At 32.6% G+C, this 11,355-nt stretch overlaps 1 protein-coding gene across 1 annotated transcript; it reads left to right on the top strand.

The window, feature by feature from the left end:
- The first annotated feature begins 997 nt into the window (after positions 1-997).
- On the top strand, positions 998-10,175 carry LOC129226418 (tRNA-specific adenosine deaminase 2-like). The gene is made up of 6 exons (XM_054861018.1): positions 998-1,217; positions 1,348-1,452; positions 3,616-3,767; positions 6,099-6,204; positions 7,230-7,302; positions 9,600-10,175. The coding sequence occupies exons 1-6, from the start codon at positions 1,197-1,199 to the stop codon at positions 9,626-9,628; spliced, it is 486 nt and encodes a 161-aa protein (XP_054716993.1). The 5' UTR covers positions 998-1,196; the 3' UTR covers positions 9,629-10,175.
- Positions 10,176-11,355: the final 1,180 nt, after the last annotated feature.

Here is an 11,355-nt window from a genome sequence, read left to right as displayed (position 1 = left end):
GTACGTCAAATTCAGCCATTTTATCATTTTATGTTAATATGAATGAAAAATTATTCTTTACACTCGCTCTTCTAAGAGCACCTCGTAATACTTATTTTATTAATGAAATGCTACGGTTAAAGTAGATAACATTGGAAGATAGTTGGTTTAGCGTTGAAATTCATAGTGGAATACCATTAGAAAATGTAGGTTAAGCGTTGTTTTTTTACATCGAAATTACGTTTGGAAATTGTTAGTTTACTGTTGTGTTTTACATTGGAACAACATTAGAAAATGTTGGTTAAGCGTTGCTTTTTACATCGAAATTACGTTTTTAAATGGTTAGTTTAGTGTTGTATTTTACATTGGAACAACATTGGTTGAACGTTGTATTTTACATCGAAATTACGTTTGTAAATGGTCAGTTTACAGTTGTATTTTACATTAGAATAACGTTTGAAACTAACCAATAACCAACTGTTGGATAACCGTTTTCCGACGTACCGTTTTAAGGTACGTTCCGACGTAAGATGCCGACGCTGGTCCAATGTAATATGATAACGTTGGGCCAATGTTCGTGTGCTAGCTGGGCCGGAATCCCCTCCTCCTAGGTGGTGGCGTCCATATCCAGCATACACACACTCCTACATACACACACGTCTACACACAAACAAGTCCTTACACACATACACACACGCAACCACCCAGGAGGTGGGGCAGGCTTGGGAGGACATGAGCCTTTCTAGAAACAATAGCCTCCAATGAGTAGGGTCCTGTCGCAACTATCGTGATTGCGAAAAACATAATTCGAATTCAAAGTGTCAGAATTCAAATCAGATACTTTTTTTTTTTCTTTCAACGGACCATAAAATTTTTAGCACGGGCATCGCGGTACGGGTACTGCCAAAGAGTTCTATAGGTTGCATTCCTGTTTCCGAACATACCCTAAACGACGTTTCTACATCATTTTTGAAATTATGTTTGGCAGTACAACGGAACAAAAATGTAAACAAAACAAAAGTTTTTTGAAAAACGTTTTCGGTGTGAGGTGTAAATTGACTAACATGGACTAACACGTCTTTCATTTTTGCGAACATTTGTAGCATGTATTTACTAACCATTAACTTATGAAAAAGAAAAATGAAATGTGTGCTTTTGCGAAACACGGGAGTTTTTTATTTTAGTTGAATTCATATCCCTTTTTATTTCACTTAATAATGGAAATCGCTCTTCAGTTGGTACGCTTTACTGTCATTATATTATATTCATAAAGTTTAATTGGGGAAAATATATTGAACTTTCAACTTATCTTTCGATAAAGGTGTCATTTCAAATATCGCTTTATCGAAATCTTCCCTATCTTTTCAGGCAAAAGATGGTTTAGAAGCTAGAGAAGTTCCTGTAGGTTGTGTCATGATTTATGAGAAGAAAGTCATTGCTTCTTCCAGGAACAATACAAACGAAAGTAAAAGTGTAAGAGCACTTTGTGTTCTAAATTTCGTTGAAAATATTCACGAGCATGCAAAAACTGAACTGTAAATTTTTGATCACAGTTCAAAATATTAAAGGTTTGTTTTAACTTCTGTGGAGAGCTTTCGATTACACCCCACAACAATGCTTAATGCCTCTATTTGCATACAGTTAAAGTTTCTTTTGCATGTGAAACAATTTTTAAATATTTGGTTTCAGTCACTCTAAATTCTGTAGTCCTTAAGTTGTAAAAACTGATAACTAGCATTGGTGTCACTAGGGGTAGGATCACCCGCGGTAAAATGGGTATAAAAAACCGCTTTTTTAATTTCAGTGACTCATGGCAGAAATTATCTTGAAATATAATTGTGTTTTTGTTCAATATTCCATACATTTTGTATCTTAGGCCTAATTTGGACATGGTTTGTTAACTTTTTGCTTTAAATTTAGTGTAAAGGGGTATACCTATTCTCCCCTATGAATACCCATTTTACCCTGTGCTTCAGGGTAAAATGGTTATATGTTGTTTAAAGTTGAACTACGCCAACTAAAGGAGAAAATTTTAAAAAATTGTGTTTAATTGCATTGGAGGATAAAAACTTTAATCCAAAACAACCACAAGAAATGTTTACTGAACGAAATTTGTGAACAAAAGGCTGAATAATCTGGCTGAAGATTTTGTAGCAAAATTCTCAGTATATTCACCTTCAGCTAAAATTTCAGTGATTAAACCTATGAATTCGTGAAAAGACTTCTTCCACAAATTTAACAATGACCCAGTCACCAATGGCTGGGTTCAAGAGAACCAGTAGTTTTCACTTCTACTTCATTAGTTATTTTATCAATTTAATGTTGTTGTTTCTTTTAAATTTTTAATCTATGTTAATTTATTTATTTGCTTTTGTTTGTGTTTCTTGCTTGTTCTTCAGTGTACAATCTTGCAGCCACCTGCTCAGTAATTAAAACTTCTTTCATCTTTGTTTGTACCTGCTTACTTTTTTTCTTTCTTTTTTTCTTTCTTTTTTTTTTTTTTGTAAATTTTTCATTCTTACCAGTGCTAAAAAAAATGGCTGTGGACTAGGAGGTAAAGCAGGAGAATTTATTTAATCCATACAACTTTGCTATGAGGCATAAGGGTTCTGTTGTGATTGTGTATGAGGTTGTACTTAATGTTCTGGGCATAGTTGGTTTTAAAAGGAATTAAAAAGACAGCATATTAACTATCAATAGCTACTATGTTTAAAAATGTGTAGAAATATTGCCAGATATGTAAACATTTTCATCATAATTTTTTATTTTCCAAAAATGTGGTCCAGTAGAATAAAATAAAAAAAATGCAAATATACCCATTTTACCCCGGGTCCCCCTAGTTTGTGATTTGATACCCGCCTTCGTCTCCACACAAGAACTTTTAAAGTTGGATATAAACATGAAGTTTATGCTATTTTTAGAATCAAATCACTCTTTAGTTTTGTACCTCAGAGCCAGATGGTCGTAAGTCCAAAAAATGTGATTTTCTGTTTATTATTGCATTTAGTATGTAGAAGCCTATTTTGCGTTGAGCCATGCCAAAGCCTTTTCTTTAAAGAAATCCTTTTCAATTTTTTTTTTTACCAGGGTTAAAAGAGCTTTGTCCCATCAATTACATGGGCCAGAAAAAAGGTTTTCCTCTCTATTGTAAAATTATAATGATGTGACTTCCGTTCCTCTGGCCCTGAGGTACACAATTGATGTAATGAAATGAAAAATTTATGTAGCTAATCTTATTTATTATTATGTGAGTGAATTCTTTTGGTACTGTTTCCTCCTCTGTCAGTGGATTTTCTTCATCCTTTTTTTGCTCAGTAGCTATTGCAGAATTTTAGTTTTATTAATGAAAATTTAAAAACAGATGCTAATTAATAGAGTAATTAATTAAAAATGCATTTTCCCTCTAAATGACTACACGAATGGAAGATCCCATGTTAAAATTTCAAAGATACAAGGAGTGCATCAAATGTTAACTTAAATGGACTGTACTGTTATGTGTGGTAGTATCTTAGAGGGGCAGAGTGCATCACCCTCTTATAAAAGCCTGGTCGAAACACAATAAAAAAAATTAAGGTTTTCTCTTAAATATTCGTTTTATGTTGCTGCCTTAATAATATTATTTTTTACAAATTTTAGGCAATTCGTCATGCTGAAATCAACTGCATTGATCAAGTTATAAATTGGTGTACAGCCAATGATAAAAGACTGGATGAAGTGTTCAGAAATACAGAGGTTTTTGTGACTGTTGAGCCATGCATAATGTGCTGTGCTGCATTACGAAGCCTTAGTATCCTTTGCATGATTTTAGCATTAATTGCTATAGCATTATTGATATAACATAGCATTATTGATCAAAACCTGACAGTAGTGACCCTCAGTCTTCCAATAGCTTTGACCTCTTCCACACTCTCTAATTAATCTTCTACTATTTTGTAGTGATCTTCCCAAAAATCATCCTCTACGCAGAAAAATTGATCTTTTAAAATGGGTGCAAAAAATGATTTTTTTTTTTGGCAACTCCATATGTAAACTTAATTACCTAGTAAGAAAATTGAAGCAAATTTTATGATAATTTTCAATTAAAATGCAAAAACATCAACATCAAAACGAAAACATCGATGGTCCAAAAACATCAAAAGTAAAACATCAATGTTAAAAAAATCGATGTTTTAACAGAAACATTGATGTTTCCAAAACATCGATATGGATGTCGCACCCCTACTGTAGAGACATACCGAGTAGACATTTGACAGAGTACCGAGTATTCGGCCAAGTTCCCGAGTACTCAGTATCAATTATGTTTCAAGAAGAACCACCGACACGAACGTAATAAATTTTGAGCTCATTGGAATAATCGTATAGACCTCCATGGCCAGAAAAAAAGATTTTAAAACAAAATTCCAGGTGAAATTTAACTACGCATTATTTAAAAAATTTAGTTTGTGTCAAAAATTTTACAAAAAAGTTATTTTAAAAATGAACAATAAACAAATAAATAAAAGGTATGATTAACCAAGTTGGAGTTAAAACAAATTGTATCAATCTATTATAGTTCTAGTCCGATAAACCTAAATAATTTTTAAATCAAATGAAACAATATTAAAAGCACAAATGTGCAGGGACACTGCAGTCACATGTTTCTGCATTAAAAGGAACGCCTTTTTCAGTGCATGAAATGTGAGCTGATGAATGTGAAGACATCTGACAAAATAATCCAACTTTTGTCGGATGTCTTTAAATAATTAATCTCTCATTTTATGCAATAATTTCAATCATTAAACTATTTTAATAGCATTTTTTCCCCATAAGTATTCCTTTACCCAAAGTCACAACCTTTTTCTTACTCTTAAAAAAATGACTTAATTTTACTTCTCTGTATTGTTATTATTATGCCAAAAATTTGAATCTGCAAAACCAAGGTTTTAAAATTTCGCCTTTTTTTTGAACCCTTTCCAATTCAGAAATGGTTTTCCTGAGATAAGGAGACCAAAACTGAACAGCATGCTCCAAATAAGGTCTTACTAAACTCCTATATAAAGGCAGAAGAACCTTCTTAGATTTCTGTAAAATAGATCTATCGATAAACCCAAGCATTCTGTTGGCTTTCTTGCAATGCTGCACTGTTGATTGAACTTGAAATCCTGATTAATTAAGATACCCTGATCAATAATGTTTTCTGCCTAACTAATGACTGAACCCTGTAAATAATAACTTGTAAGCTTATTTCCATTACCTAAGTATAGCACTTGACATTTTCCTTCATTAACTGCCATACCCCGCTTATCCGCCCACTTAAGTAATATGTGGGCGGATCATCCTCTTGAAGCTGTTTTACTTGTTCCTCATTCTCTACAATCCCCATAAATTTTACATCATCAGCAAAACTTCATTCTTCGAGAAATATTTTCATTCATATCATTAATAAAATTAATAAACAAGAGAGGCTTTAAAACTGAACCCTGAGGAATCCCGCTTTACACATCACTCCATTTAGAATGATTTCCCTTCACAACTACTCTTTGCTTCCTTCCAGTCAGCCAATTCTTAACTCAAAGTAACGTTTCCCCTCCTATTCCTATATCAGCTGTTTTGCTGAGAAGAGCAACATGCGGTACCTTATCAAAGCTGTTTGAAAACCAATACAAACAACAACCACACACTTTTGTGTTATCTAAAGCCAAGGTAACCTTGTCATAGAAATGCAATAACTTAGTAGCACACGATTTACCTTTCCTAAAACCATACTGCAAATTAGTCAACAGACTATTAGTCTAAGAAATTCATAATCTTAATTTTGATTAAAGTTTCAAAAATCTTACAAACCACTCAAATCAGACTTAGAGCTCTATAATTCGCTGCATTACCTTTAGCCCCTTTCTTGAAAAGTTGCATGATGTTAGCCAGCTTCAAAATGAATGAGTAAAAATAAGCATCAAAGTCAGTGATGTGTCTGTGGTGGGGTTTCATCCACAGACCTTCGTGATGGTAACCCAGTGCTTTACCTCTAAGCCAAAAGAACCTCTGGGCTCAGGGGCACAGTTGGGTAATGTGCTTTTAGTATGACACCACATACATTACAAAAATATTTTGTTTTATAAAGTTCTTTAACAAAATTTATATATACTTCGAGTATCGTATGGCTGTGCAAATGATAGATTTGGTGGTTGTGGAACTGTCCTTAGTGTTCATGATGATGCTGTGTTCTTTAAAGGTGATAAGTTACAAGTAGGTTTTTTTTTTTTTTTTTTTTTTTGTTTTTCTTGATTGAAAACTTTTTCTGAATACGCACCTACGACATTGAATGTTCGATTTTTTACTCTGTGTCACTTCAATATTGCAGTAGTTGATGGTAATTGGTAATTCTATAGTCGATGGTGGATTGGTGGCAACTTTGAAATTATAATCACACACATTATTGTTTACTCATTCAATCTCATATATTCTATCATTATTGATACAATGGAAGATCACGGAAAGAAGTTACATCACTAAAGTGTTGTTTCACTTCTACATCTTCTACCATTTAATTTGCAACAAACATAGTTTAGTTAATCATTAATTTTATGGGTTTCTCACCAGGTAACCAATTCAAAAATCTGTCTCAAAATAGGTTACGAAAATAAAAAATGTCTCCATATGTTTCAAATATGTTTTGAAAATTTTTCTTCTACATTTTTGTATATTTTTCATCTTCATGACGATGTTTCATTATTTATTTAAGTCAATAATGTGTTTAATGATGTGATATATGTTGCTATGAATGCAACCTCCCCCATACCCCCACCCCATTTCATTTCCTCCTTAAAGCTAGACATACTCTAAAAATACATGCAACATTAAGAAAGCACGAATTTGCAGACAGGTGTTTCTGGGTTGATAATAGAGGCATTTTTCTGTCATTTCTGAGATATGAAGGATTTTTCACCTGTCAGTTAGTTCTGAGATTTTTTAATTTCATCATATTGAAATATGAGTTCAACCCAAAACCCATAATCAATATTGTTGTATTGCCTGAAAAGCACATTATTTTGTATAATGTGCTTGACTTGCCCCAAAAAGGTCAAAAAATTGTTTTTAAAATTCTGAAAACACTCTGTTATAAATACATAGGATATTATCAAGTCGCCCTGAAAGCATACGATAGTTCGATTCCTGTGACTATAATTTAAATAGTATTTTTATTTTACTAGAATTGGTTTGTCTTTGTTCATTGCTCAGTTTTAGTTTATCTTGTTTCTTCTTTTTTTAAGATTACATCTGGTGTAAAGGCAGATGATGCAGTGGAACTATTAAAGAATTTCTATAGAGGAGAAAATCCAAATGGTAAAAACTTTTGAATTGCTTTCAGTTATAGCCAACTTTTTGGATAAAAGTTTTTACTAACATAAAGGAGTTTTCATAAAGATAAATGTCAGTAAAAATTATTGTAAAAATAGAAAGAAAAAAAAATAATATAAATATTATACAATGAAAGTTTTGAAAGAAATGCAGGTTTATGAGATGGAAGATACGTATTGACAGATCCAGTGGCACAGCCAGAAAACTTTTCTGGGAGGGGTTTTCAAAATCGCAAATTGTTGCTTTCTTTCGCATTTATATATCATGCAAAAATATTCAATTCATTTAATCTGGGAGTTTCTATGGATTAGTAATTGTCTCATTTATAGCTCTCACTTGAAAACAATTAGCATTTTTTATTGATATCACTATAATTTTAAAACGAAGAAAGTAGGAAAAACCACAGTACATTTACCATTAGTTTTACTTTAATCTCATTCATTTTTTGTGGGGAGTTTTTGCGAGATTAATTAAAAAATCCTCTTCAAATACCTCAATGTCTTTATAAATGTCAAATGCTAACTAATAACGGGTTCAATTTTTCGGTCCAAATGGGAAAGAGCCTCAAAAAAACCGGTGTGGTAGACTTGTTCATTCTAGGTTTTCAAAAAAGGATTTGTACAGTGCTGGAAGTGCTGAGTCCCCATGATACCCTGTTACACTTTATTCAGACCATTTTAGCCCTCTTAAAGAGGGGGGGGGGGGGGTGTTCATCATGAAATATTACTTTCATATTTAAAAATTTAATAGTAATTTGTGACTGTTTCCAGATCATTAAAAGCAATAAGATATTTGTTGGAACCTCTCTCGCTTGGAAACGTTTAAATATGTTTTTTTCCCTTTATTTGTTGTACAAGGGAAATGAATGTGTTCAAGTTCTGGAAGGAGTTTTAACCCCAAAATCTCTCCTGTGGCTACGCCACTGGATATATCTGCTTTAAAAAATAGCAATGATAAAAATAACGCTTATTTAAACACTCATAGTATATCTTTAGTTTACAAATGTTGAGATGTTAATTCATTATGTGAGATTGAATTCCCAATATTTCTATTGAGCAAATTCATTCTTGAGGGGAAAAAATCACATTTCTGTTTCAAAAAAATCTTATGTTCAGCCAAATACTCTTTATTTCTAATCTTCATTTTTGCTTTCCTCATTGCTCACAGTTATAAAACATGAATTTAATATTTTCCGATTATGTTCCTAACAGCATTAAAACATGAAAAAGTAACAATGAAAAAACAAAACATAACAGTGCTAAAGGTAGCAAGCCTCTCACAGAAACTGAGATTTACTTTCGCATTTGCCGCTAAATTCAAATTAAGTATACCAAAATGAGGTCTATAAACATGGTGTGAGTTCACCTGGTAAAGAGAAGGTAAAAATTGCTTTTCAACTTAACACAAATAAATACTGATGCAAATATAAAGAGACAACCTGAAACAGGCACTGAGCCTTTTATGATGATAATAATAATAAGGGGGAAGGTTGACAGTTATATTATCTGCAAATACTCCTGTTTGTAATTTTGTTATTTTCCTTTTCGCCATACACTATTCAAAATGGTTATTAAATGATAAAATGCATTGATTAGTTGCTTTGCATTAGTTATGTGCTTAGTGATTATTAAATAGGAAAAAAACTGACTTCAACTATCATATTTTCCTGCACATTATCTACGGTGGTGTACAATCTGCAGGTCCTAAACTCGGCTTGAAGAAAAAAAAACGATCTTTTTATATTTCACATTGGTGTATAATCTGCAGATAATACAATGTAAAAAATAAGTTGTTTTGATTTATCATACAATTTTAACAACTAAATTAAAAACGTGAAGAAGTAATAATTTTTAAGGTGTAAATAAAATTAAGCTAAAGAATAATAATTTCTTTTTAAAAATTGTGATTATAGTACACTAATTATATAAAGACAAAGGATCAAGACACAGGAAATAAACAGTCTAATCTTGTGCCAATGGAGGCTTCTTCCCTAACATTATTATGTAAAGTAAACAACCCTACAGTCAGCAAAACGGTCTTAATGGTGAATCCTGCTGTAAATTGAGGTTCAATGCCTTGACAATGAGAAAAGAAAAAGCACAGATGATCTGCGGCAGCGTATAATCCACACCTTATTCATTTTGCACTTTTTTCAACAAAATACTTAGGAAAATACAGTAGTTTTATTTGTCATGTGAAAGGTTACTAAAAATATTTTGCTATGACTTTTATCTTCCCTGCTGTGTTTTTGTATTTTGTATGAATTTTTGCGTTTATTTCAGCGCCATTTCCAAAAGTGAAGAAAGGATGATTTAGAAGAAGTGTGGCTCTGTATAGGCGCAGCACAATGACCCGAGGTTTATTGTATTCAAGAAAGGAGAGTCAATAAGTTTTGCTGTTGAAAGAATTAAAATTGATTTTAGTCAACATCATTTTTAACAAAACAGATTCATTGTTACACATGTCTTTCATATTCTTCTATTTAAATAAAATGTGATTATGATTATTCTTCTTGCATTGTTCATAAAAAATGTGTGCTTAGGTTTTCGTTTATAAATATCATCTCTTAAAACTATTGCACTTACGATTCCTTTTTTATAGCATTTCAAACTTATATGTATTGTTTTGGTGCTAAGAACGCAATTTGTTTTTTAAATGTTTCTCTGTTGGTCTGAAAGGAAATGCTTAAATTTTAAAGAAACTCTGTGTTCAAATTTACATTTTATATATTTTTGCCAAACAACCACCATAAGAGGTTCATCGGTTTCTAATAGTTTCGGTAAGTCTTATGCATCTCAAATTCATTATGAAGCTATAAGAAAACTGACATTAAAAGTTTAAAAATGACTATTGTAAGTGCACAATGTGTGATGCTGTCAATAAGAGCCATTTTGGATGTAATAATGAGTTTTTTTAAAATTTGAAATTGTGACCTTTCACAACAATTAAGATTCAAAAAACAGAAGCTTGGAATTGCAATATTATAAATGTTTATATAAAATGCATTTAAAGCTAATTTTTTTCATATCCATCATTTTATTATCTTATTTTTACATATAGTGTACCTCACAAGTCACAAATCCAAATGTTGGAGATTCAAAATTCAGGATAATCCAAGTATGAAGTGTGAAGGCCTAAAATTAGATTTGAAAAAGTGAAAATCAATAACTATGATTCAAAAACAGCTTTTTAACAGCAGCTACTTTTAGAAAATGTTTGACTACAACGTATAATACAGCTCTGTACCATATTATGTAGAACTGAACTCGATTGTCTTTGGTTGACGTAACAAACTGAATTGGCTCAGTGAGACAATATTGCACCAGCAATGCTTGAGCATTACATCATCTGGACTGGAACTACACTCGGGCTTTCATGTAGCGAAGTCCAATTCTAAACGCTTGTGCTGCATCAGTGTTTGAAATGATCTCCACTATGGCATTTTCTTCTTCACTTTCTTCAGAATCATACCAATTAGTGTATATAAGACTCGCTTCATACTTCTTTATACTGTACATAGTCGGGTTTACAGTCTATTCAAGGGGATGGCGGTTGAAAACCGTAAAAGCCATTCCTCCTCCCAAACCCATCATGTCAGGGGCAGGGAGTCAATTGCCCCCTCCCCCTTTATCGTGTCTTTTAAATACTAATCGCCTCCTACGCTCGCTTGAAGTGTCAAATTTCCCCTTTGGGGGCTATCATCCCAGGATTGGAAACCACTGTTCTAAGTCATAGCAATGTATTATCATACCAGTAAAGTGTAGTCCATGAAATAAAAATGTTGGAAGACACATATAGAAATACAAAAATTATTAAAATAAAAAAAAGGGAGCGAGCTTAGGTTTTTAAAAAAAAGTGGGTGGCGCTGTCCATCCTCGACTACGCTGTCTGAACTTAATTAAAAGCAAATTTGTGGAATGTACTTGATTGAAATTAGTAGCAATTGCTAGTACCAATTCCTTCAATTCTATTATATTATTGGTTTTAGAAAATGATGCTCGCGGAGGGGGTGGTCGCCCCCCCCCCCCGCTCCCCTAG

This window comes from Uloborus diversus, chromosome 7 (genome assembly GCF_026930045.1).
Source record: "Uloborus diversus isolate 005 chromosome 7, Udiv.v.3.1, whole genome shotgun sequence".
Taxonomy (NCBI): Eukaryota; Metazoa; Arthropoda; class Arachnida; order Araneae; family Uloboridae; genus Uloborus; species Uloborus diversus.
Note: the sequence above shows the minus strand (reverse complement) of the source record. Positions and strands in the feature narration are given on the sequence as shown.

Bases quoted from the DNA above. Each gene is read 5' to 3' on its own strand.
- LOC129226418 (XM_054861018.1), top strand. From the start codon at position 1,197: ATGGAAATCGCTCTTCAGTTG. The intron at 1,453-3,615 runs GTAAGAGCACTT...TACAAATTTTAG, and splicing joins ATACAAACGAAAGTAAAAGT to GCAATTCGTCATGCTGAAAT. The intron at 6,205-7,229 runs GTAGGTTTTTTT...TCTTTTTTTAAG, and splicing joins TTAAAGGTGATAAGTTACAA to ATTACATCTGGTGTAAAGGC.